Source organism: Tasmannia lanceolata, unplaced genomic scaffold (genome assembly GCF_043159265.1).
Source record: "Tasmannia lanceolata isolate RefF3 unplaced genomic scaffold, GAP_Taslan_0.1 ptg000037l, whole genome shotgun sequence".
Lineage (NCBI taxonomy): Eukaryota > Viridiplantae > Streptophyta > Magnoliopsida > Canellales > Winteraceae > Tasmannia > Tasmannia lanceolata.
In genome coordinates, this window is record NW_027518714.1 from 56,844,374 (window position 1) to 56,866,694 (window position 22,321).

At 38.2% G+C, this 22,321-nt stretch overlaps 1 protein-coding gene across 1 annotated transcript; it reads left to right on the top strand.

Moving 5' to 3' along the window:
* Positions 1–559: 559 nt before the first annotated feature.
* LOC143862202 (uncharacterized) lies at positions 560–22,311 on the top strand. Its single transcript, XM_077373212.1, has 3 exons — positions 560–872; positions 3,671–3,881; positions 17,376–22,311. The coding sequence occupies exons 1-3, from the start codon at positions 699–701 to the stop codon at positions 22,115–22,117; spliced, it is 5,127 nt and encodes a 1,708-aa protein (XP_077229327.1). The 5' UTR covers positions 560–698; the 3' UTR covers positions 22,118–22,311.
* The last annotated feature ends 10 nt before the right edge of the window (positions 22,312–22,321 follow it).

The window sequence follows — 22,321 nt, forward strand, 5'->3', positions numbered from 1 at the left end:
GCAAAATCGAGAGACAGAGAGAGAAACTGAGATTGATAGATGGAGAGAGATAGAAAGAAAATGGGTTTCTACACACAAGTGTAGATAAGTTATCTACACACTAGCTTAAAATACAGTGGAGGGTATATTGTTTGGGTGATCCAAACCATTCATTTGATTGGCCCTCACATAGATAGAGTGTCCACAAAAAATCAGCTCGATAGGATCATACCAACCCTACGATTTGTGGAGGTAAAATGGTTGTGTATAACTTACCTACACTAGTTACTTGCTGTGTATAAACCGTTTTCTCATTTTGGAGTGCAGAAATCATTTAACTTAGGGAGTTTTTAGTAGTTTTCCCGGAGGAAAAAAGTAATAGAAAAAGAAAAAGAAAGAAAAAGCAGATGCCACCGAAGTGAGAAAGTCGAGAGGAAGGCAAAAAGGAAGACTAGAAGTCCAATCGTCGTCTCGAGCCAAGCAAAGTCTCCCTTTAGCCTTTTCCGGCACGACGTCCGTACATTCTCTCTCACACACTCTCTCATATGTGCTATTGCTTCTCTTGCAAGTTTTCTGATGTTATAAAGACCAACCACAGATAAAAATCATGGACACAAGAAAGGCTCTGAGAGTGAGAGTGAGAGTGCAGAGAGAGGATTTGCACTGTGAGTTTTTGTTATTAATTTGCTGCTAAGGGATCTGTTTTGACTAGTATCATCATGGCCACTACTAGTACTAGTACGCCAAAAGAACACATTGAGGAGATAAGGAGGGTGAAATTCTCAATCGGAGGAGAACCAAATCTTCTCACTGAAGATCTCCACCAGGCTGTGAAAAACCTCTCCGCAGAACTTTACGCCAAAGACGTCCATTTTCTCATGGAGCTCATCCAGGTATAATGGATAATCTTAGCCGTTGATTGTGACCGTCATGTTGAACCCAATCTGAGTTTCACCCACGGACCACACCGTAGGGTGATCCAAACTGTCCATTTGATGGGCCACAATCTAAGTAGACTGTGCAGTAGGATGATCCTAACCCTCCAATTTTTCGGGGTTAGGATCAGCCTATGGAAATGATTTTTGCCTATCAAATTGACGGCCTGGATCATCCTACGTGTGGGCTGTATGTACTTTAAAAAAAATTTGTGTATGTACGGGCACCCATCTAATAGTTGAGCATTTCTGTAGGATGATCCTAACCCTCCGATCTAATAGAGGGACTGCACAAATTTTAAAACTTCTATAGATCGGAGGGTGAGGATCATCATATGGAAATGATTTTTGAGGCTTAATCTATTTACGTGTTGGCCCAACAAATGGACGGTTTGGATCATCCTATGGAGTGGGCGCTACCATTCTTTTTTATTTTTAAAATACGGCTTTATACTGCCACACATCATATAAAATCTCCGAACCACTTTACAGTGTCGCCGTATAATCCAGTATTTTCTCAAAAGGTACGGCAGACTCCATGGGTTGATCCAAACCGTCAATTTGTTGGGCCATAACTTAAACATAGTTTGTGCCTCCAAAATCATTTCCATAGGATGTTCCTAGCCCTATGTGGTCCAACAAATGGATGCTTTGGTTCATCATATGGTATTTTAGAGTTTTTATATCGTGGCCGCCTGTGAAGTACTGCCCTTGATATTTGGTCCAAAAGCAGCCAAGTTTTTAAGTGGCTGCTTTTGGGAGTTTTTATATGGTGCCCGACTGTCAAGTCCCTCGTGGGCGGTACCACCCTCGATGTTTGATCCAACTGCAGATCACTTTTTAAGATGCTGCTGTTTTTGGATCAAACATCAAGAGGTACTTTTATGGTACCACACGCAAGGGACTTGACAGTCGGGCACCGTATAATTTCTCTTGCTTTTGGATCAAATATCAAGGGCAGTCCTATCATCATATTTCTCACAAGCGACTTCAAGGGCGGCAACCAAATAATTTCTCTTTATTTTGTGTGCTTAAAGATAAGAAATAGAGATTTTATACGGTGCCGATCTGGCGCGGACACTGGTGGGGAATCCACCCTTGATATTTGATCCACCAACAGCCTACTTTTTCAAAATTTTAAGGGCTGCTGTTGGATCAAATATCATGGGTAGATGCCCCGCCAGTGTCCGTTAGGGCTGCAACTCGGGTCGGGCGGGTCGGGTTTTGGAGAACCCAACCCTACCCAAGAAATATCTCGGGTCGGGTCGGGTCGGGTTTTTTTTCGGAAAACCCACGATTCCCAAACCCGGCCCTACCCACGATAAATCTCGGGTCGGGTCGGGTCGGTTCGGGTTTTCTCATGTTGACGCAATTTTTTAAGGAAAATTCTTGTTTGGCAAGGCAACTCAACTCATAGAAGCAGAAACTACACTCACATTACACTTGAATCAAACAATTATGTAATTACACTCACATTACACTTGAATCAAACAATGCTGTAATCAAACAATGTTATAATTACAATCAAATAATGCTGAATCAAACACTTGAATCAACTCAACTCATAGAAGCAGAAATTACACTCACACGCAATAACAGTGGGTGCGTGGGTTTTCACTTTTAACTTTTAACTAACAATAGAAAAAAAATGTACATACTATAACTTATGTAACTCGGGTCGGGTTGGGCCCCTTCAAACCCGGCTCGACCCGAGATTCATGCGAGCTTTTGAATGCTCAACCCGGCTCGACCTGAAACCCATGAAACCTGAACCCAACCCAGGCTATTTTCGGGTCGGGTCGATGCGGGTCGGGTAAAACCCGGCTCGAGTTGCAGCCCTAGTGTCCGTGCCCGAACCGTCACCTTATAATTTCTTACATGGTATATACATGTGAAGGCCGGTGTTTTTCAAATTGTACAGTGGGGCTCACTTCATAAGATGATCAAAACTGTTCATTTGTTTTGCTGTACCCCATAAATCTTCTGCATATGATGATCCCAGCCCTCTGTTTCTATAATGTGCAGACCCTCTACAGATTGGAGGGTTAGGATCATCCTATGGAAATGATTTTTCTAGGTACATCCTAATTAACTTGTTTCTCGACAAATGAACGTTTTGGATCATCCTATGAAGCAGTCCCCGCCATGCGTTTTGGAAAATACTGCGCGCTCACCTCATAAAATTTCAATATTTCATATGATGAATGGGGTATAAACACCTCAAGGTTGTACGAAGAAAGTACCACCCTTGATATTTGATCCAACATCAGCTGCTGTTGGATCAAATATCAAGGGTGGGATGATGAGTTCGTGTTCATACGCCCATTCATTATGTAATTATCTTTCTGTGCTTTTATATGGTAAATACCAACAGTTGGGCATGCTTGTTTGGTTGATCCAAACCATTCATTTGTTGGGCCCTGACATAGATAGGGGTGCCCAAAAAAATCTTTTCCTTAGACTCTACGTACATTTTAAACCTCAACAAATCTTTTCCTTAGATTTTCTGGCACACTCTCTCTATGAGAGGACCCAACAAATGAATGTTTTCGATAATCCAAAAATGTGGGCCCAGTGTTTTTTTTGGGGCTGCACTTGCACACACGGCCATGCACCATATAGTTTCTCTCTCTTTCTTATATCCATGAAATCTCTATACGTTAATAGGAAAATATACTTAGATTGTTCTTCGTAAAGTTTTGTTTAGAAAGAATATTATATGCTGAAGATGATGAGTTGAATTTTATGTTACGCAGAATGCTGAAGATAATGAGTATCCTGCTGGTGTGAAACCATCTTTGGAGTTTATCATCACATCAAAGGATATAACTTTGACTGGAGCCACTGCAACCTTACTTATTTTCAACAATGAAAAGGGTTTCTTTCCGAAAAATATTGACTCAATTTGCAGTGTGGGGCGATCCACAAAGAAAGGAAATAGGCAACGTGGTTATATTGGAGAGAAAGGTCCGGTCTAATTTGACACCATTAGATACTCTCAATGCTTGAATTCATGTTTAGCGCATTTTTTTTTCAAATTTTTTGTTTCAAAAATTTTAATGGTTCATCATTCATTAGTAGTCTAAGTGTAGATTAGTTAATTTTGTTGATTATAAAATTTGAATTGCAATATTTGATTCTGGCTTGGTATTTGTGAATGAAATATTTGTTCTGATTCATATTTGTGAAATGTTTAAATGGGTTTCTGACTTGTTTTTTAGGTGGGTTAGATCTTGCATTCACTAGCGTGGTCCTTATTTATTTTGTATTTGAAACATAAATGTTTTCTCCTATCGTTAAACCTTGTACTCTGTATGCAAGTATAAAAATGTATTCATGTTTGTGGTCTCTGTATGTAAGTACCATTTTTTTTTAACAATAAAAAGTTTTATTAGAGAAGAGAAGGGTAACCCCGTAACCAAGGTGGTCGAAACAAGGAGAACTAAACATGTGCAACAGGAAAAAGCAGTCCTCAAGGGGGTAGAAAATCGAAAATCTCCAATGCCACTCTTTTAACTTTCATCCGTACAAGTCTATCCATGTCACTATTTGCCGATCTCTTCATGTGCTGAATTCGTACATGAAAATCTTCCACCTAGTCTAAATCTCATCGACTATATGAACAAATCTCCAAGGGTGGGGATGACTGTCGTCCATCCACCTAATTACGTTAATGGAGTCTCCCTCTACAATCAACCTGCGTAAGTCCCCTCACCTCTATAATTCTAATCACCTCTATAATTCTAATTTCTTGAAGGACTGCTCTCAATTTTGCTTCATTAGAATCCATGATCCCAATGGGGCCAGAGAAAGCTCACATCCTTAGACTCAATCATCCCTGAGAACTTCTCTGACCCCGGCTGGCCCTAGGTAGCCCAAGTATGAGCCATCAAAGTTAGTCTTTAAGAGTCCTTGTTTGGGAGGAGACCACAGCGAAGGGCTCTCCCTCGTATCCCCCTTTAACAAATCTCTCTCCACCAGTTCCGTAAATTAGTACTTGAGATGAACCTAAAAGAAGGATGAATCTTTAATCGAGTAATAATAAGATAGATGGCTTTCAAAAACAAAAAATACAGACTTTTAACCAAGTCTCTTAATATTCTATCATTTCATTCCTTTCAATTAACCCATATCGAAGCCAGCAACACCACTCTCCACAAAATCCATGGATCGGGTGACCAACAGTCAAGGATATTAGTCATCCTAGCCGAGAAAACCCACGATAACTTGAATCTCTCTTGAATTCAGCACTTGACATCTTTGGCTATCCTGCAATGAAGAAAGAAATGATCCAGTCTGTCTGCATTTACACATGGGGTGCAATGATTAATAATTGGTATCTTGCGATTGAACATATGACCCACTATCAAAATTGTATTTTTGAAAAGCTACCTGCCCAAATGCGCAAACTCTATTTGGAGCAGGCATACTCCACAATCTGGCCAGACGAGAGAAAGAAGGGTTAGGAACCGGATGGTGGTTGAAAGGTTTGACCGTGAATACCCCAGACGAACTCCAGATCCAAACCCTCATCTTTTCCTGACTTCTTAATGCAGCACAAGCCCAATGAGTTCAACAAACATGTAATACCGTCGATTTCTTTCTCATAAAAGCTTCTCCTAAACTTTATCTTCCATGAGATCTGGCCCTCCTCCCACTAAAAACAGTCTATGACGATGACAGCCTCATCTGAAGACACCCAAAACAGATGTTCCTTGCCAAAGCAAGCCCTTCACACCATTTTACATGTTGGAATTTTATCCTTTCCATAGAGTAGACTTTAAGCCTAATCCCCTTGTCAAACTTATGCTTGATCTTCAAAATATTCCCCCACACAATCAATCCACCCCTCCTGATCTGATCTTCAGAAATCCACCTTCTAGGGAGAGAGTCGTACTTGTAAGTGCTCGGTTCCGAATAAGCACAGACGCGATCTTGGGCGTGAAACTTTGAGAAAACACATGAGATTATCATAGTGAGTTTCCAAATGAACGGAAAACACATACCTCTCTCCATAGCTTATGGTTGGGTATGCTTGTCAACAATTTTCTGTTCTATAGTGAACTCCTCATCTGTAATAAGAGGCTGATGCACAAAATTGAGTGAGAAGCCCGCATCATTCTCTCTTCACATCTACAAGCCGATGGGAGCCCAGATGCTCGGTTTCACGTGGATACAAAAACCGGCTTCCTCTGTCTCCTTTGGCGTTGTGGATCCCGATCCGAGAGAGAGGCGGGGAACGGGCCATACGCTAAGTCTCTATGGATCATCCACGTGAATGGAGAGCTCTACTAAGGAACTCTCGAAAGAAGTGCCTCTCACAACATGAGTGGCGATACAAAGGTGAGATACCTCTCGATTCGGGGACTAGCCCAGATTCGAGGCGTACCTTAAACAAAGAAGAGTCGCCATCCAAGGAAGTGGGCCAATGATTTCATACTATGCTCTGTTGCAACGGATAACCAGAGATATAAAAGAAGGTTCGTGCCTGGTTACGAAATCGGAAGGTCTAAAGAGCACCTCATCCGCCCAAGTGCAAATACCTGGTCTCTTATGCCATTTACTTAATAATTTTGAAGAGTTTTGGGTGAAAGTCATATGAAATGGGAACGAATATCTCCGAGAAGACGTCTATCTATAAAAGGGAGATGAATAATAAGCACACATAAAAGGAATGAAAGAATTGTCGCCTAATAATAGCTAGGTTTTGAGTGTCATACCTAATTGGTGTCTGAGTTCTGGTGTGCAAACACATGCATACTACAGCTAAAGGTATAGGATCTGTGCATGAAAGTAAGAAAACACAGCAAAACATACAACATAAATCAATTCTAAACATAAATGGATGAAATGAATCCTAAAACTCTAATGCATTGACTCGGACCAAGATGGCCGTCCATCTCAGCTGCTCTACGTATCCCGGCTTCGGGAAGAATCGGAGTCAACGTAGTTCGATGACCTATTTTAAACTACGATGCCTAACCATCAAGAACTGCTATCCTAGACTCGATCCACTAGACTCGACTAATTTTAAAGCTTTTTGCACAATTGCTTACGTTCAAGTGAATTGTAATTTTTAGGACTCCCTATATGTCCTAACTAAAGCAAGTTGATTAGCCTTAAACTAATGCAGGTGGGCCCTATACCCTATGTGTAACTAGGCTGTGCATCCTAAAGAAAACTATGGGCTGACTATATGCTTCCTAGTCTAGCCATTGGTTCGACTAAATGTCTAACCGATCAACTTGAGGCCTCCTAACTCTAGGGACACTCACACGACTGGACACACCATATCAACAAATCAGGACAGACTCCTAACTCTAAAATACCCCAAACAGCTAAGACAGACTCTTAACTCTAGGAGAAAGATCTTTCTGAAAAGGTTTTAAATATTTTTTGTATTTTTTTTTTGAATGTTTGAAATGTTTATTTTTGAAAGTTTGGCTGGACTTGGAATATGAATCCCAAGCTGCACTACGTACCCTGTTGAAAGGGATCAAACCAACGTAGTTCGGAACAGAATTTCCTAGCTGCTCCTAATGACTCGAGATTTTTAAGATTTTTGGCTTTTGAAATGTTTTTGATGTTTTTGAAATTTCTGAATGTTTTTGAATTTTTGACACCAGAGGACAAAATCCTATCATCATAAGGGGAGGATAGACTCCTGAATATCCCGCAAAGGTTGGACAGCATCCTATGCTTTGCGGGGGAAAAAAAACAGAATAACAACTCTGCAAGGGTTGGACAGCATCCTATACCTTGCAGGAGCAGATAGAAAAACACATGATTTGATGAGAGGTTGGACAGAATCCTAACCCCTATGATGATAGGACAGACTCTTGAAAGACTGACTCTCTGGCTAAGGACAGACATCCTATGCTAAAGGATTGACTCCTATACGAAAGGACCGACTCCTAATGCACAACCCTAAGAGGGGAGGTGCCAACGAGACTAGGCTAGTCTCTTAAAAGAAGAGGAGATAAGAAGGGTGCTAGTGAGACTTGGCAAGTCTCTTAAACACAGAGATGGGCTCCATTGCCCTTGCAATGATAAGAAGGATACGGGTTTTAACAGACCAAGTCGGTCCTTAACCTAAAGGATGTGTTCTATTTGAGACTTGGATTGTCTCCTATGTATGACTCCCTAATGAGACAAAGCTTGTCTCCAAAGGATTTGATTATATTTTCGTGAGACATAGCTTGTCTCCCTAAAACGGTGATGATCAGTAGGATAAATGAGACACAGCCTGTCTCTTAAAAAAAAAAAAAAAAAAAAAAAGAAAAAAAGAAAAAAGAAGAAGCTCTAGATAGCTCTTTCATTGCCCTTGCAATGAAAAGGAGAAACAAAATATCCAAGATACATGCCTAAAAGACTTATAGAGTCTTCTAAATGAGAGGGGAAAACGCTATTTGGACTTAGTTAATCCCCTAAGGATGGGCTTGGGCTATCGCCTTCATTGCCCTTTCACAAAATATGCATAACTCTTGAATACTAGAGCCAAATCTAATGGAGGTAAGACGAGGGTAAAGAGTACCGAGATTTACCACTCTGACTGACCCATTCTATATGCAACAAAATCGATTTAGTTAATAAAATGGAGTGGTGCAAATTCTAAAATATGTGCATGAAAGTACTGTAGCTTCCACAATATATGACTATAGTTCGAAACTTAGTCGGCCAAATAATTATTCCAAAATTCTATTAGACACATACAAAGAACTGAAAAGAAACAGTTAGAGGTTAGAAGCATATAAAATTAGGTGCGCATATATGGATTCTGCAAACCTATAACAGTAAAATTTATGTGCAACACAACTTAGCAAATCCGAATGTGCATATGAACACAAAACTAAAGAAAGCATGTATATGACTCATACTCAAAAGAACAGAATATCTATTTTCACATTCATGCTAATTCCAGGAAAGAGATGAATCTAAATAGAACTACCTGGAAGAATTAGCATCGAAAACAGTTGATCATGACATTTGTAATATCAAAACTAAAGACATTGAATACCATCATAGTTCCAAACTGAAATCTTACCACTAGGGTTTAGTGACAAGAAATATTATCAATAAAAAAAAAAAAAAACTAGAATGAAGATAGAATTACAAAATGAACCTCACTAGCAAGTAGAACTTACGCTCAGACCATCTTATCCTTTGATCACTTAGAGATATCAACCAAATATATACCTCATGAAAATTATTGTAAGCCATATGGGAAAGAAAAAACCAATTAGGATAGTGCAGATACTACCATATTATTATGCTAAGGGAGTTTCACTATCTACACTAATTCGTTAAAGTGCGAATATTGGCAGCCAAAATCTTCTTTAACATTCACAGTTACATGTACTTGACATAAAAAAAAATCTCTTTTCCTACTTCAATTAAATGGGAAGGCCTAACTGCTATAAAGAGGTCATGAATTCCTCTCAGTCAAAATCTAGATTACATTATTTTGATAGAGCATAATAACAGAATCGTTTTGATGCTCTCAAATATGACCACCACCAGACATGTATAATGTTGATACAATTCCTAAGACAAATTATGGGTAAAAGGTGAATCAACATCACTAGAGAATAACATGTGTTAGTATCTTTATATCCAACCAATAGTGATAATATCATTTGCATCAAGAGTCAGAACATATGCGTGAAAATGAATGATGAACACCTTTAATTTAAAAATAAATAAAAATTACATCAATATAACTTTCTATCATACATAATACTAGTAATGAAAACTATAGCTGATTCCACAAGACACTTAAGTGATAGAGGTCAAGTTTTAATGAAAAGTGGAATCCTGGAAATGACCTCTCTCATGAAATGATCATCCAAAAATCTAATGATCTTACATTCTATAGTTAAGTTTATATATGAAAGAATTAAATGAAATCATGTACATAACTTAAGATCTACATATTGTAGACACACACTTATAGACTCACACACCCCTACTCACAGTCACCTACACATCAAACCCGAACTATGTTGCAACTGATAGCAATGAGTTAATTACAGACACAAATAATAGAATAGTGCTGATACTAAGACATATAGTTAATGCCAATGTAAAGGAAACTAGACTTGCACAATTTGTAATACCAACTATGAAGAGGATAACTGAAATTTGTATAAACAATAATGCAAACTGTGAAAAAGAAAATGATTTTGTGCAACTTGTAATGCCATAAATGAAGTGAAAACTGATTTTGGGCAACTACTAAAACATGATTGGAACCACAACATTAATTGATCAACTTGTCAAAATATGATCGACTTAATCATACCATAAATAAAATGAAGTGCAGACAACCAAACAAAACATGATACTGACAAGTTCTATGAGCAGCCCATTCCTTCTAATTTCAACATCAATTTTTGATCCAATTCTATTCAATATAAGCCTATGTAATACTGCTAAGTTTACCATCAACTCTTATAACTCAACAACTCATTACTGAAAAGGACATCATCAATATAATATAACCACACACCTTCAGCTCATATATCATACAATCATCTTAAGATTTTTAGACCTCATTTAGCATAACAATGTCAGTATCACTTATCCTAAAGGAATCAAATAAGCTTGATGTAATTATACCATACTACATCTAGTTTTGCTAACAATGGTAATGACTATATCTTATTTATACTAGCATAACACCAAGAACCATGAAAACAACAAAATATGGGTGTACAAATTCCATAAACAAGCAGAAGGAATTAATCAAATTTATACAAATAAAGGAACAAAATGCTACAAAACAGGTGGAGTGTTTTGGGTCTGTACGCCCAAACACATGCTATATGTGATATCATGAGGATTAAAAACTAACGTAGCCATCAAACCTGTAATGTTAATAATAATAATAATAATATAAAAAAAAATGAATGCAACTATTACACCTGTAATGATAATAGTATAAAAGAAAACCTGAAACAGCACTTACTGGAATATATAGTGTTGATAATAAAGATGGGAAACTGATGAGCAACAGATGTGTAATATATGTGCAACATATGTGTATTTGATGTGCAACAGATGTGTATTTGATGTGCAACAGATGTGTATTTGATGTGCAACAGATGTGTAGTTGATGTGTAACAGATGTGTAGTTGATGTGCAATAGATGTGTAACAGATGGCAACTGATGTGTGACAGATGTGCAATAAATGGCAAATGTTATGAATTCCCTTCATACATACTATGGTCATAGGTTTGTGTAAATTTACAAGTAATTATTTTGACAAACATGTGAAATAGAAATCAAATACCTAATCAAAATTATTAAGACAAAATAAAATAGAGCAAATTATTCCACCAATTATGAGGACTGCCTTATTCCAACAACAAAATGAAGGCTGCTAATTGTTTTCATTTCAGGTTATGGCTAACTAGTTTAAGGTTTTATTAATGGAATATTCAGCCAAACTTCATAGTAAAAACAGTGGATAAGGGATAGAATAAACAAAGGCACTGCTTATACTTTCAATACTATGCTTTAGTAATGATCTAATCATACCATACAATCAGGAAAACACAGCTAAACTAATTTCATTTGCCCAAAGAATAATTTAATTCGCTCACAGTTATAATAGAGTCTTTTGATATTTGAAGTTCTGTTGAGAAGTCCTACCGGTTTTTGTGAGAGGATAAAAATAATAGATAAAGCAAATGGTGCAATTAACAACGCAGCCACATTTTAAAGTGCTGGTGAGAAATTCCATCGGTTCTTGTGAGAGGATCAAACCAAGTAAAAGGAACAGGTTCTGCTCTGTGATGTCAAAGCTAACAATCGAAGTATTCAATGCAATGAAAATTGGTTCAGTTTTATGCAATCAAAGTAAGCAATTAAAGTGTATAATGCAATTGAAAACAGGTTCAGTTTTGTGTAGTCAAAGCGGACAATAGCAAAACAAAACAGACATTGCCAAATAAGGCTTAAAATGCCATAGAAACAGGTTCTATTTTGTATAGAAATCTTTCTACCATATTCCATCATAAGTGATTTTTCTCCTTTAATAAAACAAGTGAAAGAAAGCATAGCTTCACAAGTTTTAGGATGTATGAGACAATCCTCTATTCTCCCAGCTTCTTCACAACATGAACTAAATTCTATGAAAAATATGAGTCATGCAGAGTAACAATTCATGCAGACAGTAAGATCAAAATTCAGACTTTATCATAAATTCTCCCTCCTCTTTCTTTCTTACTCAATTTGTCAAGAACTACAATTACCTTTGACAACTAGTGTTGTCATAAAAAAAAATTGAACCTGTTTCACTTTTAGAGCACAGTAAATAAGAATATAAAGGACCTTAAGTGATGGAACCAAGCATTACTTTATTGTCAGTGACTAAGGGATAAAACCAAATTTTCATATAATTCCCCTGAGTAATCAATTTTCAGGTGCAAACAATACAGGTCAATAACCAAAATGAATTTCTCAAATAGGAAACATCCTTTCCTACTCCCTTTGCTTACTCTTAAACAGTCAAAGGAAATAACACTTGGTTAAAAGATTAGCACTACATACAACTGAATTTTAAGAAGTATACACTCAGGTCAAAATTTGATTTATTGAAAATCTAGTATATATATATTTTTTTTTGCATAAGACCAAACGTAAGATTTCTACTATAAATTTTTCAAAATTCTTTTTAATCCAATATCCACAAGCCTTAAGTATAACACCTCTTTCTCCTGTTCATTTTTCTTATCATATACACACTTAATAAGGTCTTTCACACTCTCTTTTGTAACTCTAGACTTGTTTACAAAATGAAATCATCTCAAGGAATAGCAACAATCTACACATCAAAGATACAATTTCATCGACTCAGGTCTTCGCAATTACCTCAACAGCAATCAAAACTAAGAGACTATTTTTAGGAGAAAACAACATGAAGACATGCTTCAAACATTCTTATCTAAAAAAAAACTGTACGAATAAAGCAAGCAGAAACACACATCCAGCAACCTTATGCTCAACTCATCGATCATGATTTTAACATAAACTTTTCTTCCACGCATATAAGAAATTGAATTAGTTCAAATAAATGAAGATTTTCCACATACCTCTGAAAATGACGAATTTAGAAGCTCACTGTAGCTAAAACCTTGCTGGAATTCTGGTGAGATAAGAAATTGCACTTCCAAACCTCGTCTCCTTCTTTCTTTTACTCTGAACACTCCAGATCTATGCTTCAAACCATCAGATCTGTAAACGTGCAGATCTCGCTTTGATTTTCTCGATGTGAAAAATTAAGATTTCGAATTAAAAGAAAAGCAAGATGAAAGTCAAAGAGATTTATAGTGATTGAATGAGTAAAAAGCTAGGCCAAGGTTTGCCGGAGAAGAGAATATGACCTGAAAATCAACCGGAAAACGATCGGAGAAGAAAGAGAAGCGGATTTAGGGTTTCGGTTTTTGCAGATCTACTTTCTCTCTCTTTCTCTCTGATTTCTGCTTCTCTCTTTTTTACAGATCTGAGGTTTTGGGATGAACAGATCTACGGTTTTGTGAAACTAAGGTTTCTAAAGGGAATATACAGGGAAATCAACAGATTCACAGAAGAATGAGAAGAAGAAAATCAGAAATTTCATGATCTGAACTTGGCCGGAGTTAGGCCGGAGATTGATCGGAGAGGACGAACAGAACTAGGATTTACACAGAGGAATGTAAGAGTTTTGAAGTGAAAAGATGAAGGAGATATGCCGATGATAGGTTACTCTTACCGGAAAGTGTGAACGGTCGGAAAACTTGCCGGAAAATGATCGGAGAAGATGAAGAATGGTGAGATCTGTTTTCTCTTACTAGAAAACCGAGAGCTTCTCTCTAGAAAATGAATTTTTCTCTCCTTTTTTTTTAAAAATGAACTTAATTTCATATTTATAGGAAAAATGGGAAATTGATATTGGCACAAATATTTGATGGGCGCGCGGAAATTTGATATGGCGCGCTTGTCAATTTTGTCCCATTCGGCCCAGGTTCGGCCCCATCCAGGATAATCCACCCCCCTTTTAGTTTACACTACGGATACTCTCACATCTCGTTCGCTAGGCAAACGCGCTCGGAATTCAACAAAATTTTACAAGGACCTTGGTGAGACCCTAACCTATCTTGGTAAGAAATTTGGGGTCCTATCTCAATCATTTGATGGGGTTCTACTCAATCATGGGAGGATTAGGGTACGGTCAAAATGGGGTGTCTACAGGCGTGCGTGAGCAGCTTGGACGAAGGGATTTTTAATCCTTTATATATACCACAATGGGAGTTGGGAAAGGAGACTCCCATTATACTCACTTCCCTCTCTCCCCACTATCTATGCTGTGCATGTTTTAGGAAATAACCTCCTTTAGCATGTTTGAGTTTATCTCAATCTCGAAGGACTGAGCCCACAAGATCATTGCCACGATCTTTGCAACGGCCACTTAATTAGGATTTTCCTAACAACACTTGTTCTCAATAATCTTGGTCCACAGCTGACAACTCTCTTCCCCAAATCCCCATAACCATTTCCCAAGAAAAGTGTTGTTCACACTTCTCAAACTTCTAAAGACTAATTATCTTGCCTTTATTGGTTTATACACTGCTGCCCAACTAACACGATGAAACTTCCTTTTATCATCAGATTTACCCCTAAGAAACTCCTTTGAATCTGCTCAATCCGATCGATCACATTTATTGAGCATCTAAAGACCAATAAAAAGTATCTATGGATGTTGGCAAGAACCGCCTTCATGAGGGGTAATCCTTTCTCTCAACCAATGTTCTGAAAATCGGAATCGAATCGTAAATCGTAATAGGGGTCGAATCGTATCGTAAATCATAAGATTCATTCAGAAAAAAAAATCTATATCTATATATAATAAACAAATTAAAGAATAAAAAGTAGCCAAATATTCATTTTTCATACAAATTCTTGAATTCAAATAGAAACTACCATGCCACTAGGTGTTCGATGTTATTAAACCATTGTGGATGGTTGTCGTGCTTATATGATAGTTTCTAAGTATGTATTTGTGTTTATTCTAGCATTTCATGAAGTTTCATCTTTAAATTCTATCATTTGTATATTTTTTTCTTCATATGTTTCCTTTTTTTGATACGATTTGCACTGAAATTTCCAACCACAACTGAAATGCTTCCGTTTCCTTGGTGACCGAAATTGACCCAAATCAAAACAGAAACTCAAATTTAAAATATCGGGAGTGATAATGGTTGTGTTGCTTGGACACTTGGCATTGGTGCCAAGTTTTTGGGTGTCGGCAACCTTAGAAATCCCAACTCAGGGTACTTTTCATCCATACAAGAAATTAAAAAATGTAAAAATAAAAAGTAAAAATATAATTGAAATTGAACTTTAACGTAAATTTTAAAAGCATATAAATTATTGAGTTGTGATTTGCTGATTAGGATTTATGAATTATCAATCACAGATTTTTATTTGAGTAATTTTAAAGATGGTAATCTAAACTAAGTAGGGACTTGCTAGGGACCATCGCAGAAGGCATTTTGCGGGCTGGCTGTTGCAAGAGAGTGCAGGCACCTTAGATGAATTAAGTGAATAAGACAAAATCTGTTGAAAAGTGAGCCGGTCCGCGAGTTTGCCTTCTGCGATGGTCCCTAGCAAAATCCCCACTAAGTAACGATAAGTCAATAAGTAGTAACTTCATACTATCAAATATTCTTAAGGAACTAAATAACTAAAGTAGTAATCTCAACAGTCAACAAACAACATTGGTAATGAATAAACATCCATGGTTCAAATTTTACATAACATCATAATTCATAAGATGTAATAACTGTCAAGAAAAGAGATTGCACCATTGCAGTCAACATACATACATGTTCATTGAATATATGTACAGCGGACATTTATTTTTGATTAATATGAAAACATAATAGCAATTGCTTTAGATTCAAAGTTTAAAATCCAACATGAAAGGAATTGTACGAGTCATACTGCAAATTACATGATTTGATAATGGGCACTGAAAACAATTCAGACATCGATTAATGCTATCCGTCCAAGTATTGACCTGTGAGAGATGAGTAATTATCAAACATCCTGTTTATTATTATAAAGTTTTAAAAGGATACTATTTGAAATTAATAATATTATGTGTCCTACAGCTCATTAAAGGTGCTGCGCATCTAGACTACTTGATTTCCAAGTGTTTAGAATGGGGAATCTTTAAATGGGGTGTCAAGTGTCCAACGCTTTTGATAATGTCATCACAGCATTCCATCTGTATGTAACCACAGGTGTTTTGTCGTGTCCAAAGGTGTCCAATCGTCCTGAAGTTCCAAAACTTTAGTGTTCAGGTACACAGGATAATTCTGAAATTTAGAAGACAAAAATCAATTTAGAAGGAGACTTTGATATGAATGATTTGCTGGAATCAATGATGAACCAAGAGGGGAACCACTTAAACCTAAAGAAAAAAAATTCTACATGACTCTCCTAAACAAAGTCACCTTTGGTGTAGATTTTTCTTCCTTTTCTCTTTTCATTGAATTGCTACTACATAAATACAAGCAAGAGGGAGTGCCACATCACAAGCACACTTACCCACTAACAAGACACATCATAAATAACTAACTCCCACTACCCTAAACTCATTTGCCACAACTAATGGCCATTGCACTAAAACACATACCCACTATTATGCACAAACCCACCCCACATATATCATAAGAAAATATACATAACATTCCTTCCCCCTTACAAATGACCTTGTCGTCAAGGTCGAATTATTGGAGAAAAACTTATTCCACCAGGGTCCCAAATCTTAATGGTTTTACGTCGCCTCCAATATCCATCGTGATCAAAGTTGGGAAGAAATAAGATTTTTCATGAAGCCACTTCAAAATGATGAAATGATCAAGTTGATCCTTGGTGGTGTCTGCAACAAAACTATCTTTGCCTCCATCAATTCTCGCATTTTTCTTCACATGAACATCAACACTTCCAAGATTTAACTTTTCTCTGTTTTTACGCATTTCTTTGATCTCCTTGCTGAATTTTTCCATGCCTTCCGCAAACCACCGGTGTTCTTCCTTCATTTTCAAAAAAAGTACTTTGATTTGCCGGAAATCATCGCGTAGGGATTCCAAAATCTCTCAAGGCGCAGCCATGATGTAGGATCTACTGCTCTGATACCAATTTGTTACGTGCCTAATTGGTCGTAACGAAAATAAACGAAAAGAAAAGAGAGAATGGAGTGGTGGTTACCATATCATTATTCTAAAACTTTCTTTTATTCTCTTGAAATTGAATTTTCTTTAACATGCTACTTTTAATGACCAAAAGTATATTTCATCCCTCCTAAAGAATTTAAGAGTAAGTAGGATGCATGATCGTTTTGAATAGTTCAAGATTTCCAAATATACTTGAATATGTTTCTATAACAAAATTCCATCCTCGTTGATTTACAGGCATTGGGTTCAAGAGTGTATTTCTGATTACAAGCCAGCCTTATATTTTCAGCAATGGGTATCAAATAAGGTTCAACGAAGACCCACTTCCGGACTGCAATGTTGGATATATTGTCCCTGAATGGGTGGAGGAGAATCCAACCCTCTCCGACATACATCAGATATATGGTTCTGATCGAAGCCTTCCCACAACAGTTGTAATCCTGCCTTTGAAGTCTGAAAAGGTGGGACCTGTGAAGCAACAACTGTCAAGTATACACCCTGAGGTTCTCTTATTTCTTTCGAAAATCAAGAGGCTCTCAGTCAGGGAAGATAATGACAATCCCAGTCTCAACACTGTCAGCGCAATATCTATTTCAAGTGAAACTGATTTCCAAACAAGAAAGAACATTGATGCCGAGTCCTACACTCTTCGTCTCTCTGCAGAAGAGGACTCTGAAGAAAATGAGAAAGAATGTAGTTATTATATGTGGAGGCAGAAATTCCCTGTTAAATTGGAAAACAGAGTCGAAAGGAGGATGGAAGTTGAAGAATGGATGATAACTCTGGCTTTTCCAAATGGGGCCCGTCTAAATAGAAGAAATACGGGGCAGAGCTTCCCCGGAATCTATGCATTTCTACCCACAGAGATGTTTACAAACTTTCCGTTTATAATTCAGGCAGATTTTGTTCTAGCATCATCGAGGGAAACGATACTCTTAGATAACAAGTGGAATAAAGGTATCCTAAATTGTGTGCCTTCGGCTTTTGTCAATGCTTTCATCTCACTTGTCAAAGCAACTGAAAGTGCACCGGTATCTTCCCTGCCCCCAATGTTTCAGTACTTGCCAGTGGGTGAGTCCTCATATCCAGAGTTGAATACTGTTAGAGAGGCGATAAAAGCAAAAGTGGTTTCAGAGCATATCATACCATGTGAGTCATACACAAAACAAAAGATATTCTGTCAGCCTAAGGAAGTGGGTAGGTTAATGCCCGCTTTTTGGAATATATTGATCAAGGCCAGGGTGCAAGGGGTGCACTTGCACAATCTGTCATCCCACGGAACATTCGTTCTTAATTCTTCATTTGATAAAGCTGTATATGATTATGTTTTGGATTTCTTGGATGTGGGACACGTGGATAACGAATGGTACGCCAAGTGCATCAATAGTTCTAATTTAGTATCAGGTGTTTCAGAGGAAGTTTATATGGAGCTTCTCTATTTTTTTGCTGAGAACTGGGGCGGTCTTTTCCGAAATACTAACGTTAAGACATTACCCCTTCTGAAATGTGTGGATCAGGATGGGAATGTCTCTTTGTTGAGTATTCACCGAGCTACACAGCTGTTGCTGGAGAAAATATGCTTATCGTCTGACGTAGAGCACATTTCCTGGCTTATCAATTGGAATCGGGAATTCAGATGTGCCGGGGGCAGGTTCTTCATGCCAAATAGTACACAGGTGGCTTTCAAATTATTTTCGAAACGGGAGACTGTACAGGAATGGCTTCGAGAACAAGCAAGTGTGGAGGATTTCACTGTCAATGGTTACGGTGAGCTTGTTGTCAAAGCACTAAATAGCGATAGAAGGCTTGTCATTGCTTTCACTCATTTCTTATATCACTCCTACACGAACAATTATTTGTCCGAGCGAGAAGTCAGTAAGTTGTGTAGTTCCATGCCTCTTGTAGATAGCTATGGGTGTATGATTACACAAAGGAGGGGGGTACTGGTCCCTGCAAATGGAAGCAAGTGGGTGGGATTATTGGGTTCAAACCCTTGGAGAAGACAAAGCTATGTAGAATTAGGAGAAGATTACATCAGAGCAGGCTATTTTGCCAATGTATATGCATCTGAGAAACAGCTAATGCCGTTTCTAGAACGGCACGCCAATGCGTCCGACATACCCCATTTGTGCCCTCCGGATGCTGAATTTGCTACTGTGTCGTCTCCATTAACGAAGGAAAACACGTTTTTGCTCCTAGAGTGGATTCAAAATCTGAGGCGTATGGGGATCACTATGCATCTGAGCTTCTTGCAATGCATAAGAAATGGGAGTTGGCTAAAAACATCTGTTGGTTACAAGCCTCCGTCAGAAGCATTCCTATCTAGCTCAGATTGGGGAAGTCTATTGCAGATGGGGTCCGTGCTTGTAGATATTCCTTTGATTGATCAAGAGTTCTATGGCAATAGAATGAGTTCCTACAAGGAAGAGCTAAAAACAATAGGCGTGATGTTTGAATTTAGCGAGGCATGTAAATTCATTGGCAAACATCTCATGTCGCTGGCTACTTCCTACAGCTTAAGTAGGGCCAATGTACTTTGTATGCTGAACTTCATAAAATTTCTGAGCGAGAAATATTTGTCTCCCAAAGAATTCATCGAGAGTGTAAAAGAGGGGAGATGGCTAAGAACTTCCCATGGTGTCAGGTCCCCAGTTGGGTCTGTTTTTTTCGATCCTGAATGGACAGCTGCATCACAGATTAGTAACCTCCCCTTCATTGATAAAGACTACTATGGTAACGACATCCTCAACTACAGAACAGAGCTTGAGTTACTGGGTGTTGTAGTTGGTTTTAACCAGAATTACCAGCTTGTGGTTAGCAATCTTAGACTGCCATCATCTTTATCTTCTTTGACAGCTGATAGTATTGTTTTGATACTGGAATGCATTAGGCATTTGAGATCGTGCGAGTATCTCATAAGAACACTAAAAGGTCAGAGATGGGTAAAGACCAACCTTGGCTACAAGTTACCGGATGAATCCTTGCTTTTCGATTCTGAATGGGGATGCCTTCTAAATATAGTTGATGACATGCCATTGATCGATGAAGAATTTTATGGGCCCCGCATTACGTCATACAAGAACGAGTTGAAGGAAGCAGGGGTCGTGGTAAGTTTCGAGGGAGGATCCAAGTCAATTGCTAAACGTTTCAAACAGCTTGCATCTAAATGTTCTGTTACAAAAGGAAATGTGCTCTCTTTGCTAGATTGTTACAGGAACTTTAAGAAACTGCACCGTCCTTTCTCCTTAGATTTATTGAGCTGCATCCGCGATGAGGAGTGGTTGCTGACCTCTCTTGGCTACAGATCTCCCAAGGAGTCTGTTCTGTTTGATGCAGAATGGGAATCCATCTCTCCAATTGCGTCTCTTCCATTCATTAATGATTCTGACCAATTCTATGGGAAGGACATCTATGAATATAAAGATGAACTCAAGGCTTTTGGGTCTGTTGTGGAATTCAAAGAGGGATCAAGGTTTGTGTTTAATGGTCTTAGGATTCCCGGGACTCCAAGCGAAGTGGCCCCTGCGAGTGTTCTTTCACTGCTGAAATGCATTCGAAATTTTTGCAAGGGCTCCTTACCTGAGGAGTTCTTGAAATGTATTGATAAACGATGGTTGAAGACGCATGCGGGTTACAGATCTCCACGCGAGTGTATCCTATTTGATTCAACTTGGACTTCTTTCTTGCAGCGGGAAGATGGGCCTCTCATTGATGAAGCATTTTATGGATCTGAAATCACATCCTATAAACCAGAGCTTGATTCAATAGGAGTGACCCTGGATGCTCAAAAAGGTTGCTCATTGGTTGCAGGTAATTTCACTTACCATTCTCAGTTTGATGTTATAACTAGAATTTATACATACTTGAACAAATTCAACTGGGAGCCAGACCATAAGTCTGCTAAGTGGATTTGGATCCCAAATGGATGTGACATGGGTGAATGGGTTAGTCCTGAAGGCTGTGTTCTTCATGACAAGGATAATCTCTTCAGCGCGCGCTTGAATGTTTTGGAGAAACATTATGACAAAAAACTGTTTGGATTCTTCTCCTTAGCTTTTGGAGTAAGGCACAGTCCTAATATTGATGACTACTTGAAGCTCTGGAGCGATTGGGAGAATTCACGCAGCCAATTGACATGTGCCGAATGTAATGCTTTCTTGGTGTTTGTTACAAAACACTGGAATAAAAAAACAGAGAAAGTTCTCACTGATAGCATTAAAAAACTACCTGTGGGCTCCGCCTTAGGTGAAATTCTGTTACTCGACAAGCAAGATGTGTTCATTCCTGATGACCTACAGCTGAAGGATCTATTTGAGAAGGCTTCTCCGGAACCAGTATTTGTTTGGTATCCTCAACCAAGCTCACCTTCAATGTCTCTTAGTAAGCTGTATGATATATACGGAAGTATTGGGGTTAAAACAATTTCCGAAGGTGTAAAGAAGGACGACTCTCCGATATTGAATGACATTGAATTCAAGAATGTCAATCAAAGCGGAGCCTACATTGGACGTGGGTTGTTCAGAATTATACTTGGGTTTCTGGCAGACTCTTCTTTTGAAATGTCTGTAGAGATGAGGCGTCAGATTGTTAAATACCTTCGTGATACTACAGTGTTAGAGACTGATGAACCCATAACGGTGAGTTATATCCTATCACTGTCGTCAGGGAAGAGTATTAATGCAAATGCGAGCCGGATGATTCGCTGGGAGAGAGAGAATGCAAAGCTGTTTATTCAGAAAAATGAGAGATCGTCCGGGCTTAAGGCTAGAGTTGAATTTGCTACTTATTTCTCTGAAGTAATATCCAGTGGACTGCTGTGGGAGAATCCGGATCGAATTGCAGGTCTCTCTGAGCTTATCAAGCTCGGTTTTTTTTGTGAATTTGAACATGATGCTGTTGAGTTCTTGCTGAAGACCAAAAATCTGCAACTTTTCATCGAGGATGAGGTGTTTCTTTCGTCTCTTTTTCCCTCTAAGTAGTGGTTTGAATCATGGACCATGGATGGATAAGTAACTATGCTTATCTAGTAAGGTTTCTTCTCTTGTTTGATCTTTTGAAGCATGTTTTTCTGTTTTACTTTTGCTGTCTGGTTTGTAGAAAATAGTAGAAGCCATGTTCCAGTGTTACTTTTTGACTTTTTCATGTATCATTTTCTTTCTCTTGCTTTATAGGATCTTACTGCC

Bases quoted from the DNA above. Each gene is read 5' to 3' on its own strand.
- LOC143862202 (XM_077373212.1), top strand. From the start codon at position 699: ATGGCCACTACTAGTACTAGTACGCCAAAAGAACACATTGAGGAGATA. The intron at 873-3,670 runs GTATAATGGATA...TATGTTACGCAG, and splicing joins TTCTCATGGAGCTCATCCAG to AATGCTGAAGATAATGAGTA. The intron at 3,882-17,375 runs GTCCGGTCTAAT...GTTGATTTACAG, and splicing joins TGGTTATATTGGAGAGAAAG to GCATTGGGTTCAAGAGTGTA.